The sequence below is a fragment of the Pseudophryne corroboree genome, chromosome 5 (genome assembly GCF_028390025.1).
Source record: "Pseudophryne corroboree isolate aPseCor3 chromosome 5, aPseCor3.hap2, whole genome shotgun sequence".
In the NCBI taxonomy this organism is placed as follows: domain Eukaryota; kingdom Metazoa; phylum Chordata; class Amphibia; order Anura; family Myobatrachidae; genus Pseudophryne; species Pseudophryne corroboree.
The window spans coordinates 184,744,610-184,769,318 of NC_086448.1; the positions used below are offsets into that span (position 1 = coordinate 184,744,610).

Sequence of the window (24,709 nt, forward strand, 5' to 3'; positions counted from 1 at the left end):
AAATATTGAGAATCATAAGACGAACAAGAGTGCAGACAATACTCATTGTTCCAGATTGGCCTCGAAGGGCCTGGTATTCAGATCTTCAGGAAATGCTCACAGAAGATCCGTGGCCTCTTCCTCCCAGGGAGGACCTGTTACAACAAGGGCCCTGTGTGTTTCAAGACTTACCGCGGTTACGTTTGACGGATGGCGGTTGAACACCAAATCCTAGCTAGGAAAGGTATTCCGGGGGAAGTCATCCCTACTCTAATCAGAGCTAGGAAGGAGGTAACGGCGAAGCATTATCACCGTATCTGGAGGAAATATGTATCTTGTGAAACTTTTACAATCAAAATTGGAAACCACCTTAGACAGCGCTCACTTCAAATCTTTTACAAACCATAAATGTAACCATACATAAGAGTTAATACTCATAGGCTGGGAGATAGTCCTTGAATGTTCTTCACTGGTCTGACTGACAGGATATCCACAATTTCTTCTCAGTCCCGCATAACTTGATTTCTCAAGTTAAAGGGAAAAAACAAAGGGAAACAAGATTGTGGTGAACCCTGAAGGTGAAAATCTCTTCTCCCCTTTTATCCGCCCCCGAAAAGGATCAAACAGGGTAGGTCCGTCACCCTATTCTCCTTAACACAGGAGAGGGAATATTCTGATTGTTCTTTATACTTTTTTTCAGAAAGGGTGTATCTCTCCTTTAGGGGTCCACCACAGTGAAAGATAAGCAGGTAGGGTGCCAGCCCGTACCTAACTTACTAATGAAGAACCTGTGCAAATCCCATAAAGGTATCTTCTCACCAAATCTTTGGAGGGATGAGATGATATGAGGCGTACCCGACTCACTATTTTTTAGGCGTAGTCTTCCACATAAAGGTATCTTTATTTCCACTCTCTTCCTTTCTGTACTTCTATCGCCTGGTGGTTATTCCAGTCTCGATCAATGAGGATAGCAAGACAGAGAGGGGAACAGGAATTATAGTAGGTCTGGAGACGGGGATTCTCCTTATCCCTTTCTTTCTCCAACCCCTGAATAGGTCAAAAAAGGTGGGTCTGTCACCTTATCTCTCAGAAGGGTGTGAATCTCCTTTAAAAAGGTCCACCACAGTGAAGGATATAAAAGTATGGTGTCAAACCATACCTTACTTACTATAATCAAAACTGTCTAAATTGTTCAGCCAAGTAGGAACCAATCACATTTATACTAATACTGTAGTACAGTTACAGGGTTTAGTTATAACTCACAAAAAGCAAAACTATGTTTACTATAACGGATAAACATTTTCATTAAAAATGTCAGTAAATTACATTAATTAAATGTAGTCACGGGATCCGGTCACCATGCCGACGCCGACTGACATGGACTATTCCCACTCGTGGCTGTCCACGACACCCGTAGAGTGGGAATATAAATGGCTTTGTTGCACTCGCCATATATATATATATATATATATATATATGTATATGATCAGCCTATGAGTGCTGCCCAGATGTATTTGAGATATATATATATATTTATTTTAAGGGACTTGTTTTGTGTTATTAGTTTTTATATTTGTATTATAGAAAATGTGAGAGATGAATGTTTATAATATTATTGTCATTTGTTGTTACCTAGTTGTGCTAGTAAGTCAGCTTCCAGAAAACTCTTTACCGCTAATGCAAAGCTTCTGCGCATTATTGGCTTTTTAAAACTTATGTTACTCGTACATTTTTCACTTGATGTAGGGCCTGGAACATTTGCTATACAGTGAGCATAGAAGTGGAATGTACACTGCATCTGGAAAGTATTCACAGCGCTTCACTTTTTCCACATATTTTTATGTTACAGCCTTATTCCAAATGGAATTCATTAATTTTTTCCCTCAAAATTCTACACACAATACCACATAATGACAACGTGAAAAAGTTTTTTTTGAGATTTTTGCAAATTTATTAAAATTAAAAACTAAGAAATCACATTTACATAAGTATTCACAGCCTTTGCTCAATACTTTGTTGATGCACCTTTGGCTGCAATTACAGCCTCAAGTATTTTTGAATATGATGCCACAAGCTTGGCACACCTATCTTTGGGCAGTTTGGCTCATTCTTTGCAACACATCTCAAGCTCCCATCAGGTTGGATGGGAAGCGTCGGTGCACAGCCATTTTCAGATCTCTCCAGAGATGTTCAATTGGATTAAAGTCTGGGCTCAGGCTAGGCCACTCAAGGACATTCACAGAGTTGTCCTGAAGCCACTCCTATTTTGGCTGTGTGCTTAGGGTCGTTGTCCTGCTGAAAGATGAACCATCACCCCAGTCTGAGATCAAGAGCGCTCTGGAGCAGGTTTTCATCCTGGATGTCTCTGTACATTGCTGCATTTATCTTTCCCTCTAAACTGACTAGTCTCCCAGTTCCTGCCACTGAAAAACATCCCCACAGCATGATGCTGCCACAACCATACTTCACTGTAGGGATGGTATTGGCCTAGTGATGAGCGGCGCCTGGCTTCCTCCAAACATGACACCTAGCATTCACGCCAAAGAGTTCAATCTTTGTCTCATCAGACCAGAGAATTCAGGTGCATTTTGGCAAACTCCAGGCGAGCTGGCATGTGCTTTTTACTAAGGAGTTGCTTCCGTCTGGCCACTCTACCATACAGGCCTAATTGGTGGATTGCTGCAGAGGTGGTTGTCCTTCTGGAAGGTTCTCCTCTCTCCACAGAAGAATCCTGTAGCTCTGACAGAAGGACCATCGAGTTCTTGGTCACCTCCCTGACTTCTCCGTCGATGGCTCAGTTTAGACGGCCGGCCAGCTCTAGGAAGAGTCCTGGTGGTTCCGAACTTTTTCCATTTACAGATGATGGAGGCCACTGTGCTCATTGGGACCTTCAAAGCAGCAGATATTTTTCTGTACCCTTCCCCAGATTTGTGCCTCGAGACAATCCTGTCTCGGAGGTCTACAGACAATTCCTTTGACTTCATGCTTTGTTTTTGCTCAGACATGCACTGTCAAGTGTGGGACCTTATATAGATAGGTGTGTGCCTTTCCAAATCACGTCCAATCAACTGAATTTACCACAGGTGTACTCCAGTTAAGCTGTAGGAACGTCTCAAGGATGATCAGTGAAAATAGGATGCACCTGAGCTCAATTTTGAGCTTCATGGCAAAGGCTGTGAATACCTGTGTACATGTGATTTCTTAGTATTTTATTTCTAATAAATTTGCAAAAATCTCAAAACTTTTTTCACGTTGTCATTATGGGGTATTGTGTACAGAATTTTGAGGGAACAAATTCATTTATTCCATTTTGGAATAAGGCTGCAACATAACAAAATGTGGAAAAAGTGAAGCACTGTGAATACTTTCTGGATGCACTGTATATGAAAAATGTGCTGTATGAGACGTTGGATTTTATACTCTTCATAATAAATGTAGTAGTGTTAAATGGCTTCCATTAGTCACCTAATTACTGTCTCTTTATTTTCTATTTTGCACTACAAACTGGTCCTGTCCCCATCTCCCCCCAACACGATGGGCTAATCTTGCCTTTCTCTTGTCTCATATCTGTCATAATCAGCCCTGATGATCTCCTTGCTTGATTTCCAATAGCTCGCTCTGTTGCAAATTCTCTGTAATCCTCCTTCACTCCCTCCCTTTCTTCCTTATTGTATTACATTTAATTAGCTTCTGTTCCTTTTCTTGCTTCTTATGTCTGAGCTCTGTGTAATGTGTCAGACGTCATATAGTGTGTGTATTTATCATGACTGAATAAAAAGTTGTGCTTGTTATTTTGATGTCTCTATCTTAAATGAGACTCTTTGGCATCATTTTAATTAGTGACGATATTAATACCGTGTTGATCACGTTTAAATGCTGATAATGACACCCTAATTCATCTGTGCATTGTGCATTTTTATTCCCAGACCCATAGGGGTGCGTATTCAAATGCATAACTTGAGGCTACTGTATGTTTGCTGGAGTTGCCATGTTGACTTCATTGGGGAAATGCATGGAATGTTTGTAGCCTATACTTCTTACAGGTCCCTGAAACGGGTGTGGTATGTTAGGTAGAATAGACCTAGGTCGACAGTGTCTAGGTCGACATGGTTTACTAGGTCGACAGGGACTCTAGGTTGACATGGAAAAGGTCGACATGAGTTTTTTGAAATTTTTTGGGTGTAGTTTTCTTTGTAGAGTGACGGGGAACCCTAATTAGTGCACCGTGTCCCCTCGCGTGGCTCACTTCGCTTGCCTTACTTCGGCAAGGTGCCTCGCTGCGCACGGCACATGTTACTGTTCCCAATTGTAGTCCACGTGGATCGTAAAGTATCAAAAAGTTAAAAAAAATTATTTTTTGTTAAAAAAAACCTCATGTTGACCTTTTGTCATGTCGACCTAGAGTCCCTGTTGACCTAGAAACCATGTCGGCCTACTTACTGTCAACCAGCAGTGGTCGACCTAGACACTGTTGACCTAAGTCTTGTCAACCTAGAGACCGGATCCCCCTGAAACATGTACCTATAAATTATTGAATGTTTGTTTAGCCAAAACTTTAAATGTAGTTTTACAGTAGGTAGAAAATACTTACATATGCGATATACATGTTTTTACCTTATCAGTAATGCTGCTGTAGATGTTAATCACAAATTGTAGAATCCCTAACCTGTGTTTGGAGTTGGGACTACAGAGTACTTTCTCCAGTTTACAGAAATGTTTGAATCCTTTATTTTGAGATGCTGTAAAGATCCATATTGACCTGTTAAAACTGTCTTCACATCATGACACAACCATTGCCATTGCCTGCAGATGGAACTGGAGATTGTCTACCACTCTTGTAATGAGCTTTGAGAGCCTCGTGCACAGCAGCAAACTATTGCTGTGTTCTTGATCTGTAGGAATTTTCATTCTTAAACTAAAGAAGGAAACCTGTAATCAGTGGTACACGTGTATATGTGCATTGTTGGGAACCACTGGACCTTAGACACTGTGAAGACCTCGCTGTCAGTAAGGAGGCCCTATATATGATAGCATTTTTCAGAATGTAATATTTTGCCTCTATATTTTGCAAACCCTGTAGACTATACCAGTTATGTTTAGCCCAACACTTTTGTAAATTATTGCAGATGAAACATCACCAAATTCACGGAAGAGAGGGAAAATCAGTGAATTCACCTGAGGTTTGTTAAAGTGCTTTGATATCAAGCTTTGCAAGTATGTAAACAACAATTTCTTTTGTCATTTCCATAGTTGGAGCAGTGGGGCTAAAATCACTACTTTCCATAATCATTTAACCTAATAGTGGGAGGCAAGTTCACAGTGGGTATATTACTAGAGCAACTTCACCATTAATAGCCCTCATTGATATAATAACATGGTGTGAGTATATAGACTGCAGCATTTTGTAAACCTTTGGGTTTGGAAGAGTCTGTGACATGTAGAACATATAGTATTTTTATCTGTTGCTTTCTTCCTTAGGAGCCTTCACCGTTCCACTTCTTATTTTTTTCTATTTTGTATTTTACACATGTTCATTATATAAGAACTTTATTTGGTGATTTGAACAACATTGTCAGATTTGTTGTACAAAAGGCTTCCTATATATACCCTATGCCGCAGTATATTCGGGGCAGTAACCAGGAAGCTGCCGGCATACAGCTGGAAATATTACACATTTTTGCAAATGGTAGAAGGGACAGTTTGTCATATTTTCAGATTCTTGTACCTCAGAAATGGGTAAAATCTGTGCATTTGGGTTCTTTTTTTCACAATGTTTAAAAAAACTGCTAAAAATCCATCAAAAAAGAAAATTAAGTCTGTATGCAGTCATTATGTTGACACCAGAATATTGACATGGTCTGAATGATGACATTCAGAATGTTTAACATGGACAAAATATCGACATCACATTGTAAATGTCGAAAGTCCATTATAGTTCAGGCTGCAGTTAGAGTTAGGTTGCGCAGTTATGGTCAGGCTGCGGATAGGTTTGGGATGCAATCAGCTGATGTAATGTCCATGTCAACATTCTGAATGTCGACATTTTGTACCACATAAAACACCTATATAGATAAGTGATAGTAACCATGTTTGAACCTAGACATCACAAGATGAGACAAATTAATATAGTGCAATAGCAGTGTGAAATTAGTATACAATTCTTACTTTTCTTCTTGTAAGCTAAGCACCTCTTTTCCCACGATTGTCAGTAAGGTTAAAAACAAAGCAACACATTGCAGCCTCTTGCAGCACTGATACGGGTTACCCTGTAAAAAGGAATGCAGATGCACATGGTATTGCTAATGTCTAATGTAAACTTTAGGGTACTTACCTTTTGAAATGGCGTGATTCTTTGTCCTGCCAATTAACGCTGTGTTTCTCCTAGGACTGGGAGACAGAAACTCACGACTGGTACTGTTTTGAATGTCATTTACCTGGAGAGGTGATGATATGTGACCAGTGTTTTCGCGTATACCACCCTAAATGTTTACCTGATGATTTAAGACTCAGAGATAGCAGTAATCACTGGCAGTGCCCGGTCTGTAAGGTAAGGCACTTTTAGTAAAACATTTATTTCATCTGCATGTATCCATGTTATTGGGTATGTACATACAGTTAGTAACAACTCCACTGGTATCCAGCTGCACACGAAAACAATGGGCTTTTTAGCCCGATAGTATTATTGGGCTATCCAATTACAGACCGTTTTTACTGTGCGGTAAAAGACCCATTTTCAGGTGATAACACATGGGAACCATGATAAGTTCCCGGACCCATGCGTTATCGCGAGAAAACATAAAAGGATACTGAGGGCTGTTTATCAGGGATTATGCAAAGCCTAATCCCAGATAAATTCCGGTTATAGCCCCGGGGAGATCCATTAACTTCTGTAGTTTTCCACGGTTACTTGCATACCCCCTTCTACTGTGGTATTTCCTATAAATTATATTCTAATGAGAGAATGGACTTTAAGGAACACATGAAATCGTTATTCCAAATGAATGTACATGAAAGACGGATGACAGGTTCAGGAGACGGATGCCGGTAACAGGCAGAATTCCGGCAACGAGCGCAGCGTGTACCCTCGCGGGCTCGCCACGCTTCGGTCACTATTATATTCCCCCTCGGGTGGTGGCGTCTACCGGGATTCCGATCTCTGGCATTTCCCTGGCTGTTGAGATTCCGGTGTCTGTATCCTGACCGATGGGATCCCGGCAGCCAGTAATTTAACCGTCTGCCTATTACTCTGTTGAATAATTTTGACTAAGAGCCATGCTGTTTGAGATTATGTTTGCCTGTGGTTCCCTTCATCTTTCATCCCTGTTGTACAATTGCAAGTGTTTTAAACAAAGGATTACATTACATTTTTATAATGTAGAGGAATCTACCTATATAAAGTAGATGACAATTGTATACTCCGTTATCGTCCAGTCACTGGAAGCTGTTGCTTTCACACTGCTAAATCAGGACGTGAAATCCACTGACCCATATCTTGCTTATTGGTGATACACTGTGGAGTCATCGAGCTACGGGCACAATAAAAGTAATATACCAGCCCATAGCACGTAATGTCCCCTCTGCCTGTGTATTATGGTAATGGCAGGGATAAGTGGCTTAAGGTAATATTAAATGCACTGTTCTGCCGTCATCCCAAAAAATTAGCTTTTATACATCATTATAAGTGGTTGAGATTGAGCCACAACATGTGTTTAAAGGGACATTATTTACATCTTCCAGACACACTGTCATAGGAAAGCACATTTATAGATGACATATGTTAATCATTAAACAAGTATATTTGTTTTAGTTATTCCTGCTTACAGCTCATGGGGTTTTAGCTGTAGTGACTGTACATTTATTTCACAGAGATAAACTCATAAATAGAAATACTATTATTGAACTTAGGGCCCTATTCAAACCTGCCCGCTGATGTAAGCCGCAGTGCAGTGTGACAGAATCATGCGCAGGCACACACATTACGCTCGCATCCCCGATGGATGCCACCACAATGTGATTGACAGCAGCGGGCATTCGCGGGGCAGTGCAACATTCGGGGCAGCTGCATGATGTCACATGCAGCCGTTCCATTTAAAGAAATGGCAGCCGACCGGCTGTGCTGCCAGGGCTCAACCTTAGTTCCAGTGCATCCGCAATCTAATTGTGGACGCATTGGGAAGCGGCCTCACACATGCTGGGCGGCCTTACCCTGTGCTGGGCGGCCCCCGGCATGTGAGGAGTTGGACACAGGTTTGGCTGCGTATGCAGCGATCTGTGTCCATCTCTGAATAAGGTCCTGAGTGCAACTAATTCCTTTCATAAAATAATTTCCCCAGCAGTTCATATGCCAAGCTATAATGAACGAAACATCTTGCCTAATGAGTTGGTAATATACAGAAAGGTATCTGGTCCCATAGGTACTCTGTCATTACGACCTGTAGTCTGCATAGTGTTTGTACAGTGTAAGTAACATTCTTTCTGCTGCGGGGTACACTGGGCTCCACAAGGATTAACATCGGGGTGTAGAGTAGGATCTTGATCCGAGACACCAACAGGCTCAAAGCTCTGACTGTTCCCAAGATGCATAGCGCCGCCTCCTCTATAACCCCGCCTCCGTGCACAGGAGCTCAGTTTGTAAGTTGGTGCAATGCAGTAAGCAGGCAATCAACAGGAGGGCTGCTCCTGCAGCCCATTTTATAAGCTAATTTTCAGAAGAATAGAAGAAATTTGAAGACTTCAAGGGCTGCAGCTTTATTGAATGTCAGTCAGACATCCTTTGCTGCAGCTCCATCACTCCCCCAGCGGCGCTGTACACTCCGGCGCCCTGGTTGCCGGGTAAATACAGCGGAGGCTCCGGTGTACTTCTGGTCAGTCACACACACTCACCGCTGCCCTCCGGGATCGCGTGGTCGCAGGTAAAAGGGGAGGTAAGGGGTCTCTTTGGCCCGCTGTAATCGCAATCCAGCGCGGCCGTCGGCGCTGGCATGGACACTGTAAAGGGCAGCCGCTCCACTAGCCATCGGGACACAGGGCACAGGTAGGGGTTTTTCTCTATAAAACCTCGTTTTTATTACAGTGGGGAAGCCAGCAGGGGGATAAGTCCTAACCTGTAGCCCCTCCCGCAGCCCCAGGGCGCCATTTGGGTAAATGTTCCCACCCTGGAGCTGCATATCTCTCCCTCACTCCCTGTCAGCTGCCATCACAACGGAGCTGCGCTGTTCCTGGGACGACTGCTGGAGCAAATCCTCCTCTGTAAAGCCGCCTGCTCGCCAGCGCTGTGCATTTTACAGGACACTTAAGTATTCTACCTGTCAAGGGACAGTGTTAGTTAAGAAAAAGTGCATACATTCAGGGTTGTGTGGTACAAACACCCTGTGATATACATCCAGTATCTACTGTGTTTTGTTATATCTACCATTTACATATATAGCTATACTGAGTATCACTTTGTATTGCTAGTCCAGTGCAGTTTTATGGTTTAATAAAATTTCTACATTGTACGCTTGTGACTATATATGTGTGTGTGCATGTAGCTGCTGCGTGGCTGTCATCTCGGGTATTTCACTCAGCTTGCTACTCCTATATTCTGTAACCTGAGGGGGCTAAGTGCGTCAGGTTTATGAACTGGTATAGGTATTTCACAAGATATACTTACTGTGTATTTTTCATTGTGATTTATAGTCACCATATATCTCTTGGATTCCCGGTTTGTGCTGACAGGAAAGTCACACTGCACGGGGAGTTCTTGCTAAGGTATATCGCTGGTAAGATTTTACTAGGTTGCATAATATTGTGCTTATTATTATGTCAGCTACACGAGGCAACGGAACTGGGGCTTCTCCCACATTGCGTAGTGGTGATGCTGCAGTCAGGTTCAGGGGGTTCCTTACCCCCCAGTGGATCTGTAGCACCGGGGGTAACTAATGACCCACCTTGGGCTACCTTCTCCACGTTGTTGAATACGCAGGTAACTAAACTTACGCCCCCCTGTGGGACCTCCTATGCCACTGCAGCAATTTATGGTCCCTACAGTCAATCTGCCGTGGGCGGATCAAATCTCAACACAGTTACAGCACTTGAACCGATCGCTGACTAAAAATAAGTCTCACTCTCGCCCACCTAAGACTAAGTCGTCTTCTAAACGGGCCGCTACATCCTCACAATCCACCTCTGTCCCGGACACATCCTCTGATTAGGATGGTGCATATACTGACCCCACAGACACTGACTCTTATGCTTCTGATGGGGAAGGGAAGTCACTGGTGGATGTTCCTGATTTGATTGAGGCTGTCAGGCTCATTCTTCAGGTCTCTGATGAACCTGAGCCTGCAGCTGTCTCTAAAAATCCGTACAGATTTAAACGTAAGAAGGTAGTTAAACAAGTTTTACCTCGACTTCCGCTTCCGGGTGCATGCAGGAGGCAGCGTGATCCGGCTGCTCCGTCCTACACCCGCTACTGAAACCTTTTAAAGGCTTTCCCAAGCCTCCAAAACCTCTCCATTTCCCCCCCAACCCTGCGGGTACCTTCCATGGAGAAATTCTTGGCTGCCCCACCGACCGCAAAGCCGCTACAGCCACGCCAAGAGAAGCGCCGCGCAGTGCCAAATATGGCGCCAGACGCGGACACCGCGGCCACACACCCGGCGCATAAGAAAGCTGCGGCAGAGGCTCTGGAAGACACTGACACCCCGCAGGTACGGAGATCCCCTGACTCCCCTGCCACTTACAGGGATATAGTGGATGCTATTAAAAACACCATGTCCCCTTTATTAACGCAGGCTGTTTCAAACATCACACACTAACTACAGCATCTGCAGGGCAGGGTGACTGACACTGAAAACCGTTTGGGCACAGTTAGCCATGACCTGGCGGACGCCCAATACTCTATTATACAGCTTCAGAAAGAGAATTATCAACTTTGGAACAAAGTTGATGATATCGAAAATCGATCTAGGAGATGCAATATTCGTGTGGTAGAAGTACCGGAGTCTCTGTAGGGTTCTGATCTGATGGCTTTTGTCACTAATACACTCCCAAGGCTTTTGAAGATTGAGTCAGAATGCAAAGATTTAGTGATTGAGAGGGCTCACAGAGTTGGTCCCCCCCCTAAACCTCATGATAAGAGGCCACGAGTAATAGTTTTCAAATGTTTGAATTACCTGCACAAACTGGCTATCTGGAGGGCTTCCCATCAAATCCAGGATTTGTCTTGGGAGGGCAAACGCATACGCCTGTTTCAAGACTTTTCTGTTGAGCTTACCAGAGCAAGAAAGGCTTTTTCTCCTATATGCTCAGCCCTTGTTGCAGCAAAAAGAAAGTTTGCCCTTATGTATCCCGCACGCCTGCGTATCTTTATTGCGGACAGACACTATGACTTTAATACCCCGGAGGATGCCCAGGCTTTTTTAAGGGAAGGTAATCTACAGATACCAGATGACATCACAGATCCCACTGCTACTGAACAGTAGCGTATAACCTGAATATGCCACAGTTCAGGATGCACTACTCATCTCTGTTTGTTCTCACCAGTCCTTTCTGGGACTCTCCATATTAGGCTTAATGTTCTATGATAGTTTTATGATACCTCTAGTGTACAGGTTGAGTCTCCCTTATCCAAAATGCTTGGGACCAGAGGTATTTTGGATATGGGATTTTTCCGTATTTTGGAATAATTGCATACCATAATGAGATATCATGGTGATGGGACCTAAATCTAAGCACAGAATGAGTTTATGTTACATATACACCTTATACAGACAGCCTGAAGGTAATTTTAGCCAATATTTTTTTATAACTTTGTGCATTAAACAAAGTGTGTGTACATTCACACAATTCATTTATGTTTCATATACACCTTATACACACAGCCTGAAGGTCATTTAATACAATATTTTTAATAACTTTGTGTATTAAACAAAGTTTGTGTACATTGAGCCATCAGAAAACAAAGGTTTCACTATCTCACTCTCACTCAAAAAAGTCCGTATTTCGGAATATTCCGTATTTCGGAATATTTGGATATGGGATACTCAACCTGTAATGCAATTTCCATTTTGACTTACTGCCTCTCTTACCTGTTTTATATTGGACTTTGCACGAGTGACTAATTGTTTATATGTGGAATATGTTAACTCCAATATATAGACCTTTCTGGACAAGATCCGTTAACCCTCTCTCCCCCCCCTCCCGGATTCAGACTAATGCCTTCTCAATATTTTTCTCCTCCCAGTACTCTGAAATGTGATTGTTATGTCCATAGGTTTTCACTTCTTCTTTTACCATAACCAGAGGTTTTAAGCTAAACTTTGTGCTACTAGGGTGCTAGGACACCTGTACTGCTCTGATTTACGGTTAACTAGATCCAGGTACACTGTACTTGGTGCTAGATTGTTCTTTTTTTTTTTTTCTACAGTTTTTTATGTTTTATACTGCGGAAGCACGGTGCTTATAAGCACGATAACTCTATATCAGACATGTGGTTCACACCCATGATGATTTTGTGCATTTTACTAGTTATGCTTTTGTCTTGTCTTCCCCCTCTCTCCTGTTTTTCCCTCTTGTTTCTACCCTTTTGCATTGAGATTACCTATGCTTTAATGATTGTTTACCTGCATCTACTGATAAGATGTCTGCAAGACAAGTTATGCCTGATGTGACTGAACTGAAGATCGGCTCGATCAACGTGGGTGGTTTTAACTCACCTGCCAAACGCCGAAAGGTACTGACTTACTTACATAGACAAAAACTAGATATAGTTTTTATACAGGAGTCTCATCTCGCACAACAAGAAACTGTTAAGCTCCAGATGCTTAATTGGTGTCTACTAGCATCCTCCTCATACAACTCAAAATCCAGAGGTGTAGTCATATTGGCGTCCAAATCACTCCCACTTGATGTTTTAACTACTGAAAGTGACCCAGATGGTAGATTCCTTATACTTTCCATTAAATTATTTTCAACAACATACACTCTATGCACTCTCTATGCAGCCAACTCATATTCCAAACCCTTCCTCCAAACTCTCTTGACGCGTTTGCTTCCCCATGCCTCATCCAACCTTATCTTAGGTGGAGACTTCAATTTGATTTCTAACTCCTTCTTAGATAGGTCTCACCCTAAAAATAAACCCATATCTTTACCTAAACTAGGTGTCCCTTTCCTCCTCTCATCCTTACAATTGATTGATGTATGGAGAGCTCTAAACCCAACAGAGCGACAATTTTTCTGCTTATCCGCTGCTCACCACACTCTTTCTCTCATCGACTATCTCTCACTCTCTTCTACTCTTTTTACACATGTTATTGATTCTGGTATGGAACCGATAGTTGTCTCAGACCACTCATTAGTATGGCTGACTATAAAAACTCAGACTGAAAGATCTACACATAGAACATGGAGATTTCCGGCTCATTTAAGTAATTCCCCCAAATTTATAGCATTATTAAATAGCTCCTGGGACAGCTATTATGAATCTAACAAACATATTCTTGCTACTGACCCATCTCTGTTTTGGATGACGGCAAAGGCTGTACTGAGAGGCACCATCCTTACATATGAATCTAAAGAAAAGAAGAAATATTCTCAAACATATGTAACATTACAGCAATTACTCACTGATGCTTATTCGGCGTTCAGCCAAAACCCTTCATCCAGTAATAGAGATTCCTATTTAATAGCTAAAACGAAATTTGAAGAAGTACTCCAATCTTTAACAGACAAACACCAGTTTACTTTTAACTACCGCTTCCATAGGTATGGTAATAAGACTAGCAAGCTCTTATCCAATACCCTGATCCTTAATGGTACCAGACCACCGATGAGAATTCACCCTCTACTCCTCCCTGGTGGATCACATACTACTTCAAATATGCAAATCACTCACATAATGAGAGACTATTTCGCTGATATCTATTGACACCCCCAACCGGCTGCAGTTGCCTTGTCTTCCACCACTTCTTCTCTACCTATATACCACTCCGATTCTTACTGGTCTACTCTCCTTTATCCTCAACTCTCTTCTGAACTTACCTCTTCTTTGACACAACCAATCACTCTTACTGAAATACAACAAGCTATTAAATCTCTGAAGCCAGCAAAAGCCCCAGGCCCTGATGGCTTCAGTGGGGACTTTTATAGATTGTTGGAACCAAAGATTAGTACAGTCTTAGTATCCTTTTTTAATTATATCCTATCCAATGGAACCCTCCCCCTATATTTTAACTCGGCAATACTTAAGCTTTTGCCTAAGCCGGGTAGAGATCCCTCTCTCCCTGGCTCCTATAGACCTATTTCATTATTAAATTGTGACTATAAACTTCTTACCAAAATCCTTGCGACACACCTAAATCCACTTCTCCCCTCCCTAATCCATAAAGATCAATCCAGATTTTTCAAAGGACGATATTCCCTTACAAATATTCGCAAGGTTTTGGCTGCGGTGGAGGCTGGGAGCAAGGGAACAGGTGCGGCCAGTGGAAATGTAATTCTCTCAATTGATGCTGAAAAAGCTTTTGATTTAGTACACTGGTCGCACCTGTTCCTCACCATGGAAAGATTTGGATTCCCCCCTAACTTTATTTCCTTTATCAAAACACTATATAATTCCCCCTCCTCCCAAGTCTCTTGTAACGGCTTCCTGTCATCACCCTTCCCAATTCTTAAAGGAACCAGACAGGGATGCCCCCTTTCCCCCCTTTTATTTATTTTAGCGATTGAACACCTTGCCATCGCCCTACGTTCATGTCCTAAATTTCAAGGTAGTAAAAAATTTTCCTCAGAATTAAAAGTCTCCCTTTTTGCGGACGACATGCTTCTTTTTGTTTCTGATCCGGAAAATTCCCTCCCAGCCATTTTGGATATAATTAATTCTTTTAGCCCCATTTCTGGCTATAAAATTAATATTACCAAATCGGAACTACTCCCTATATCAACTCTACCCCAAGTTCAATACTCCCTCCCTACTATATCTCAATTCCATATCCAGACCTCCCAAATTAAGTACTTGGGCGTCCAAGTCCCTAATAGTCCTCGCTTACTCTACTCTGCTAATTTTCTTCCTCTCCTTTCTAAAATCTCCGCTCAACTGGACTCCTGGTCCAAACTCCCGCTCTCTCTATTAGGTAGAACTGCTGTATTGAAAAGTGTAGTCTTCCCCAAAATGTATTACTCCCTGCAAATGTTACCATGCCTTATTTCAAGACGTGACATTTCTACTCTCGAAAAATCATGTCTACCTTTTTATGGAACGGAAAACGTCCAAGAATGGCCATAAAGAAACTGTATCATCATAAAACTCAGTAAATCTTTAAAGCAACCACACACACACTCGTCCTTTGTACCGCTATGGGGCAACCCCAATTTCACCCCTTCCCTTTCTAATCCTGCATTCCGACTTTGGCACCAAAAAGGGCTTAAGTTAGCAACAAAACTATTTGACCCAGGAGGATGTGTAATGCCCTTCTCTTCTCTAAAAGACACCTATGATCTCCCTAACTCCCACTTTTATTTATATCTCCAGGCGAGGCACTTTGCACAAGCCCTACCACCCTCATCCACTCTGCATACTCATCCTCATTCCCTAGATGCACTATTACATTCCCTCTACACGCGAAAATTAAAATCTAAACACTTATATTCCCTTCTTCTTAACCTTCAGTCTGATAATCACCTTGATGTTCTTGTACAAAATTGGAATAGTGACATCCCCACGTTCACTCGAGCCGATCTTCATTCTTCTCATTCCCATAAGATTATGAGTATCCTTCACTCAGTTTATTTGCAGGAGGTTCATTTTAAGTCTATACAAAGACTTTATATTGCACCTGATCAAAGGAGACACATGATCTCATCGGAATCAGGTTCATGCCCTAAATGCTCTATGGCAAATGCAAAATACTTTCACTGCTTTTGGTCCTGCTCCAAAATACTAAAATTCTGGCGTAAAGTTATTCTATTCATTAATTCCTCAATGAATTTAAGATTACTCCTGAGCCCTTTGGCCTGCCTCTGTCTGAATTTTAAAGAAGGACCTCCCCCCACTACACACTGTACTTCACCCTTCCTTATTATTACCCTAACCCTAGCTAAGAAACTCGTATTAATACATTGGATTAAGAAATCTGCTCCCTCTATACAGGAACTCAAATGCAAATTACTTCAGTTGATTTACTTTGACAAAAGAACAATCTCATTAAGTCCAGACTTGAACTATTACAAATTTGTTTCAAAATGGGGTACATACATATCTTCGCTTGACACCGACACTAATTCGTCTATATGGCATAATATCAATGTATCTTAAGATGCTTGGTAGATATATGTGTCCCCTCCTCCCCCTCCCTCTTTACCTTTTCCTATGTTATGTCCTCGTCTACACCCCCCCCCCCCTCTTTTTCACCTTTCTATTGTTGTTATTGTTACTGTGTATGTAGAAGGATACATAGCCCAGGTTTCTAAACGTACCATTGTATGTTATTGATGGCATTACAGTATGTAAATGTACGCTACCAGTTTCTATTACATGCCTGTATTTGGTTCTGATCATCTTCACTACTGCAAGGGATTATAACCTTGTTCCTTACATGCTATGTTTTTCCTATTCATGTCTATGACATTTGTTTGTAAAAATAAAAAATATTGAAATCAAAAAACAAGTTTTACCTCATTTTCAACTCCTGGCTGACATACGTCAGGACTCCTGGGAAAAATCTGGGAATGAAATTCACACCGCATAAGAGACTCGCTATCCTCTCTCTGCGGAGCTATGTAAAAATTGGCAAACTCCCCCGCCTTTAGATTCTCATGTGGTGCGCATGGTAGTTTCCTCAGATCTGCCAGTAACTACCGTCACCTCTCTGAAGGAACCGACGGATATGCATGTGGAGGGTTGTTTGAATGCGATTTACACCCTAACGGGGGCTGTGCATAGAACAACCATTTCAGCAACTTGGGCTGCTGAAGCTGTTGAAGCATGGGTTCAGGAGCTGGAGGCGGAGCTGCCTTCCAACACTTCTGATCATGCTAGACAATGTCTCTCATATATTGCCACGGCTTCTCCTTACCTTAAGGAGGCGGCTTCCAATGCCGGGGTGCTGGCGGTCAAGGCTGCCACTATGTCCATCTTGGCTCGCCGTATCCTTTGGTTGAGATCCTGGTCGGATATGGATTCTAAGAAAACCCTGGAGGTGCTTCCTTTTAAAGGAGACATTCTTTTTGGCGAAGACCTAATCAAGATTGTGGCTGATCTGGCTACTGCTAAAACAGCTTGCCTACAAAGTACGGCTCCTTCCGCGCAGAAGGCTAAAAGTACTTTCCCTCGGCCCTTTCATCCTCCAGGTAAAGCAAAAGGTCAGGCGTACCCGAGGCAAGCTCGTGCTTCCAAAACCTGCCAAGCCCAGACCGAAGCGGGCCTGGGCTGCCCGTCAGCCTGCTTCCAAAATTGACAAGCCTGCCGCATGACAGGGCGGGTCTCCCTCTGGGGGATCCCAGGGTGGGGGGCCGACTTCTAGGTTTTGTCCAGGAATGGTTGAAGACCACTTCAGATACCTGGGTAAGGGAAGTCGTCACTCGAGGTTACGCCGTACCCTTCAAGAACCGTCCCCCTCATCGATTTTGCCTGACAGATGTCCCTTTGGACCCGATGAAGACAACCACTCTTCATTCGGTGGTACATTCCCTCCTGACCACGGGAGTGGTAGCACGGGTGCCTCTTGCTCAGCGAGGCAAAGGGTTCTATTCACCGCTGTTTCTAGTCCCTAAACCGAACGGGTCCTCGCGACCCATTCTCAATATCAAGTCCTTAAACAAGTATGTGAGGGTCTCCAAGTTTCGTATAGGAAACTCTACGCTCTATTGTTCTGGCCTTGGAGCCTGGGGACTATATGGTCTCCCTGGACATACAGGATGCCTACCTGCATATTCCTATTGCAGTGTCTCATCAGCAGTACCTGAAGTTTGCGGTGGGCAACCTTCATTACCAGTTTTGGGCGTTACCCTTTGGTTTGACAACGGCTCCTCGAGTTTTTACCAAAGTAATGGCGTTCATGGCGGCTACACTCCGCCGTCAAGGGGTCAGGATCCTACCGTACCTAGACGATTTGTTGATCCTGGCAAATTCCCCCGAAAAACTCCAGTCATCTAGATCTGACTATCCAGGTCATGACAGCCCACGGGTGGCTTGTCAACTGGAAGAAATCATCCCTTGTTCCTGCTCGGAGCATGGTACACCTGGGTGAGTTATTGGACACTCACAACCAGCGGTTGTTCTTGTCTCAGGAGAAGGTCCTGAAACTTCAGGACAGGATTCAGTGCTTCCTATCTCGTCCGCAAGTGTTGATTCATTCGGCAATGCAAGTGCTAGGTCTCATGGTGTCGGCTTTCGACATGGTAGAGTATGCTCAATTCCATTCTCGCCCTCTGCAGAAGTTGATTCTGACCAAGTGGGACAGCCTGCCTCACCGGATCACATCTCACATGATCACCTTGTCTCCGGAGGTCCCCCTGTCACTGAGTTGGTGACTTCAGGACCATCGATTGAGCAGGGGCCATCCCTTCTGGATATCCAACTGAGTCCTGCTGATGAGGGATGCCAGTCTGAGAGGTTGGGGCGCGGTGTTGGTACAACACTTCCTTCAGGGTCGGTGGACAGAGGAGCAGTCTCTACTCCCGATAAATATTCTGGAACTGCGGGTAGTGTTCAATGCATTGACAATGGCCCAGCATTTGATACAGAACAGACATGTTCAAGTACAATTGGACAACGCCACCATGGTGGCATACATCAATCATCAAGGCGGCACTCGAAGCTGCATGGCAATGAGGGAAGTATCAAGGATTCTTCAGTGGGCAGAACGCCATCTGCCAGCCATATCCGCAGTGTTCATTCCGGGCGTCCTAAACTGGGAAGCGGACTTTCTCAGTCATCAGGACGTACACGCCGGAGAATGGAGCCTCCATCCAGAGGTGTTTCAACTTCTCGTGGATGAGTGGGGCCTTCCAGATGTGGACCTGACACAATCACAAGGTTCCGGTCTTTGAAGCAAGGACAAGGGATCCTCGAGCAGCGTTCGTGGACGCTCTGGCAATTCCATGGAACTTTCGGCTGCCGTATGTGTTCCCTCTGGTGTCACTCCTGCCCAGAGTAATACGGAAGTTCAAGCAAGAAGGAGGAAACCTGCTTCTGGTAGCTCCAGCGTGGCCTAGGTGGCACTGGTTCTCCGATCTACAGGGCCTCTCGTTGGATCGTCCCCTTCTACTACCGCAACGACCAGACCTCCTCGTTCAGGGACCTTGTGTTTACCAGGACTTGGCCCGTCTGGCTTTGACGGCGTGGCTCTTGAAGCTTCCGTCTTGAGGGCCAAGAGTTTTTCTGAGGCGGTCGTTCAAACTATGTTGAAGGCCCGTAAGCCGGCTTCTGCTCGGATTTACTATAGGGTCTGGAATGCTTACTTTACTTGGTGTGCGTCTCATAATCATGACGTTTTCAAGTTTAGTATGGCCAAGCTGTTGGCCTTCCTACAACAGGGCCTGGATTTAGGCCTTTGTCTGGCCTCCCTCATGGTTCACATTTCTGCCTTGTCGGTTTGGTTTCAGAGAAAGATTGCTGCCCTACCTGATGTTCATACATTCACTCAGGGTGTGTTGCGGATTCAACCTCCTTATGTACCACCTGTTGCCCCTTGGGATCTGTCGGTGGTTCTGGAGGCCTTGCAAGTCTCCGTTTGAACCTCTTGTGTCTGCGGACCTTAAGTAGCTTTCCCTTTTAAGGTTTTGTTTTTACTGGCTATCTCTTCAGCTAGAAGGGTCTATGACTTAGGGGGACTTACAGGATAAGGTACCTATCTGATTTTTCACCGTGACCGGGCAGTTCTTAGAACGCGTCTGGGTTATTTACCTAAGGTGGTGTTTCCCTTCCAACTTAACCAGGGGATTGTGGTTCCGGCCTTTAATTCTCCTGAGTTGTCATCTAAAGAGCGGTCTTTGGATGTGGTACGGGCTCTCCGTGTCTATGTGAAGAGAACCTCCTCCATTAGGAAATCTGATTCTCTTTTTGTACTGTTTGGTTTTCACAAACGTGGCTGGCCTGCTCACAAGCAGACCTTGGCCAAGTGGATTAGAATGGTGATTGCACATGCTTACATACAGACTGGCCTTCCAGCTCCTGCTACCATTAAAGCCTATTCTACTCGGTCTGTAGGACCTTCTTGGGCGGCCCGCCGTGGTGCGACCCTTGAACAATTGTGCAAGGCGGCTATGTGGTCTTCAGTGAACACGTTCATAAGGTTCTATGCCTTCGATACTTCCGCCTCCCAGGATGCTTCCTTTGGACGCCGGGTTCTTGTGCCCGCTACAGTGCGTCCCCTACCATAAGGAACTGCTTTAGGACATCCCCGATGTTAATCCTTGTGGAGCCCAGTGTACCCCGCAGCAGAAAACGAGATTTATGGTAAGAACTTACCGTTGTTAAATCTCTTTCTGCGAGGTAGACTGAGCTCCACAAGGCGCCCTGACGCACTTAGCTTCTTTGGGTTGGTATGGCATTAGCCGCTGACACCCTCCCCTCTGGTGAGTGTGTGGTCTGTGTGGCTACTCGTGTTTGTCCGTCTCTGGTACCTGCTACTGCATTGGGCTGGTTTACGTAACTGAGCTCCTGTGCACAGAGGCAGGGTTATAGAGGAGGCGGCGCTATGCATCTTGGGAACAATCAAAGCTTTGAGCCTGTTGGTGCCTCGGATCAAGATCCTACTCTACACCCCGATGTTAATCCTTGTGGAGCCCAGTGTGCCTCGCAGAAAGAGATTTAACAACGGTAAGTTCTTACCATAAATCTCGTTATTCTCATCCTCTAGAATCACCTCGGTGTCTAATCTGACTGTTTTATATTTTATTTTATATTGTTGCTGTATACTCTTTAAATTATAATGTAAAAGGGATCAGTAATCTGTTTTGTTTTTGTTTTTTGTTTCTTTTTTTCTTTTTCCCCCATAGAGTATGAAAAAGAAAAACACAAACAAGCAGGAGATGGGTAAATACCTGCGATTCATTGTGTCCCGTATGAAGGAGAGGGTAGGTTTTACTTCTAGAGTAAGCTGATTTCAACAGTGTCGTCTCAAGCTCATGGTAATCATCTCTTGCTGGCACTGTCCCTTTTCTCGTGTGCATGTAATATTTACCTTTATCCAATGCTATTAGTAATGAATGCATCACTGCTGCTTGTTGCTTTCTGACAGCTGGCTTGCAGCTGCTTCTGGTGGTAGTCAGTTTATTGTATGCAAAATGAAGCAGTTTGAGTAGGTGAGCTGCTTCGCTGTATAAGCTAATTTTGCTAATTAATGACAAGTGAGGCTAAGTCTTATAAAGATTACAGTAAACCCCCTAAAAAGGATAATGTCTCATATTAAAACAAATAATACTATTTAGCCAAAACAATATTGACAGACAAAAAATAAATTAGACTATAGAAGCAGAAAGGTAAGTCTGAAATTGGTTGTTTTGTGGTATTAATGAACTGTAGGGATATGTGGAAATGTAATATTACATTGGGAAAATCCAAACCTTGGTCATGTTGGGTAATCACCTACTTGTTTTTTGTTTGTTTTTGTAAAACTATTTTATTAGTTTCAAAAAGTATAAAGTTACATACAATAGTAACCCAAACATATATCCCCTCTCGAGGACGTACAAAACAGAAATATATAACTGCACATATCTGATATTCAGGGTTACTATGTACATTATAACGTATCAAGTACATTGTTAAATATAATGAACAGACACAATATTAGCAGAAAAATAGCAAGAACGAGAATCAGAAAATAAAAAGGGTAACACATGAAGGAGGGGGGAGACAAATCAAGACATTTCGCTCCTTAGTCGCGTGAGGCATACATGGTATATGAAATCCATGAGCTCATGACCATCATATCATCAAAGCATAAAGATAACATTCAAATAGCATCTAAGCGTTTATATAGAACCCAAGAAGTATTTTCAAAAAGCTTCTCAATATGAACCTGCGTATCAGCATCTAAACTGTTGATATAGAGCTCCCATTTTGAGTAGAAACGAGCCACACCCCTCTCAATGTCTGGCAAGGTGGCTTGGCGTTCAAAGTAGAGAACGCGTAGGAGTACATTTTTTTATTCACCCAATGAGGGAGATAATCGTTTCGTCCAATGATTAAAAATAACTTTGTTAGCCACCGTGAGGATGACCGTGAGAATGGGTATAACTCGCCTCCTATCTGGGCCCAGGGACCAACTCTCAAAAAAGTAACATAAACAAGCTATGGAGTCCTTAGTAATCCGTGAAGAGAAGATCTGGTTGACATAGTCAATAACTTTGTTCCAAAACCTAGCAATTTTCCCACATATCCAAAAACAATGAAAAAATGAGGCCTGCAATGCGTGGCATTTCAAATATTCACTAGTCCCATCCGGGACCATATACACTCTCTGGGCTGGAGCTATGTAAGCCTCATGCAGGATTTTGAAATACTCTTCCTGAAGTTGGGCTGAGTGCAATTATTTAAATGTAAGCTGGCATGATTTCAATATGGTGGCCTGATCCGGACAGCTCGCGATATCGCCCACCCACTTGGAAAACGTACGGTTCCATAATTTTTCCCTCTGCATTACCCGTATATGATCATAGTAATATGACACACTATAGGTTGAAGCATTCGTAAGAGTGAGCAGGTTAGATATCGGGTCCGGGAGTTCCTGTGAGGACATAGGGGGAACCATGGTAGTAATAAAATGTTGGGCTTGTAAGTACATATAGAAATTGGAATTAGATATGCCAAATCTGTTTTTCAGTTCCTCAAAGGATAACAAATGCTGTCCACCTGGGTCAGACACATTTTTTAGTAGATGAAATGGCCATCTCTTTCCACAATTTGACGGTGGCATTCTCCAAACCAGGACTGAAGCATGGGTTGCCCCAAAACGTGGTGAAACGAGAAGAACTCGGATCCCTATGTAATTTAGAATTCGAGTATTGCCAGGCTCCATAAGTGTCTAAAAGTATAATATTAGTTCTAAGTGATTCCGGTAATTTATTTTTTGGGGTGTGAAGGAGAGCACTAGGGCGAACAACTCCTCTTCCAATGAATAATTGGTAAAGCATGAGCGCTTCCAGAACCAATCAGTGACATAACGAAATAGTACTGCTCTGCTGAAGACTAAAGTGTTAATATGTGTTAAGAAAGAAGCATAAGCTATGGGTTAGAAAGTGCTACAGAAATAAGGGTGTTAATAAAATACTCAAAAGAGTAATATTAGTGAAAAAATAGAAGTGTTACATAAGTGCTAAATAAATAATATGGCGTGCTACCCCAAGGTTTAGTATTTCAATGGTGTGCTGCCCTAGGGTGGTCGGGCCTGAGCCGACTTTGTGGGGTCCAAGCCCTGGACTTATGCTTAGTTAGGGACCTCCATTAATAGAGCAGCCGTGAAGTGGCCTGGAGGCTTATCATATCTTTTGCAAAACATATGTAACGAAGAGCTCTACATTTTCTATTATTACATAGTATATAGTTCTTCTTACTAACAGCCAGCAGAGTGCGGGGGAAAAATCCCTTTTGTTTTTCTTGTCTAGAGTAACCCCCTCCCGCAGCACCTGAGGATTGTTACCAGCTTGATTAGAGCAGTTTGCCACCATTTATTACATATAAGAAATGATGAGCACATAGAAGAGGTAGCGGTCCAGCCGCTACATCCCTATCCACCGTGACATATGAGCAAACAGACAGGGGAGACAGGACATGACACAAAAGGGGCGGTAACATATAGAGAAAAGAACATAGTAGGACCCGAGGCATCAAAGCACCTCTTCCATCCGAGAAATAAGGACTTACATCCATAAACAAACGCATGGTCATAACGACAAGCATGGCGTGCTTACCCCTAGCACACCCCAGCCAATAAAGGTAGTCAAAAAAGAAATGAGAATCCCCTCATCCTGCCAGCCAAACTAACTAGAATGAGCCCAAGGCCCACATAAGAAGTGCTGGGCATGTAAGAACTAGACGTTAAGCATTAGACAGTAATCCCCAGCACACAATAATCATACATATAGCAAGCATTATACGCTTCCGGAACAGTTAAGCCATCCAATAGGTCTTATATGTATCACCAGACCCAGGGCTCATGAGACTGAACGTGTAGAATTAGGAGAAGGTGGGCTCCTCGACTTCCTTCCTTCCGATAAATACCCAGCTGCGTCAGCTACATTGGTAAAGTCTCGAAAGGTGTCCCCCTCAAATAATCGGAGACGCGCTGGATAGAGCAGTGCAAACTTCCTGCCCTCCTGAACCAGGCGAGAGCAAATCTGAGAGAAGTCCTTTCGAGCACGAGACACCTCTGCAGAATAATCTTTAAAAAGGCAGATTTCCCCGCCATCCCATGAAAGAGCATGGTGTCTCCTTGAAGCAGACCATATAGCCTCCTTATGGAGGAAGTTCAAACAGCAAAAAATCACCACGCGTGGTCTTGCATTCTGACCCGTCTGGGGCGGTCCTAAGCGTTGGGCCCTCTCAACTACCATATCTACACACGCTTCAGGTCATCTAATTTATTCATCACTTGGTAATAAGATTTTTGCAATGTGTCAGTAGTTGTTTTTAACTCTGCGACATCTTGAAACACTTCCCCCAAACGTTGCTCAGTAGTTAATACTCTCTGGGACAGTTATTTGATCTGAGACTTGATATAATTTGCCACCTGCGTCGGCGTAG

The 24,709-nt window shown here is 43.3% G+C and overlaps 1 protein-coding gene across 1 annotated transcript in view; it reads left to right on the forward strand.

Moving 5' to 3' along the window:
- The window catches only part of ZMYND11 (zinc finger MYND-type containing 11), a 282,804-nt gene that overhangs the window by 106,890 nt on the left and 151,205 nt on the right, over positions 1–24,709 (forward strand). The window contains exons 4-6 of the mRNA XM_063921925.1: positions 5,106–5,159; positions 6,365–6,526; positions 20,962–21,039. Coding sequence (XP_063777995.1) covers positions 5,106–5,159; positions 6,365–6,526; positions 20,962–21,039 — 294 coding nt within the window. The remainder of the gene's footprint in view (positions 1–5,105; positions 5,160–6,364; positions 6,527–20,961; positions 21,040–24,709) is intronic.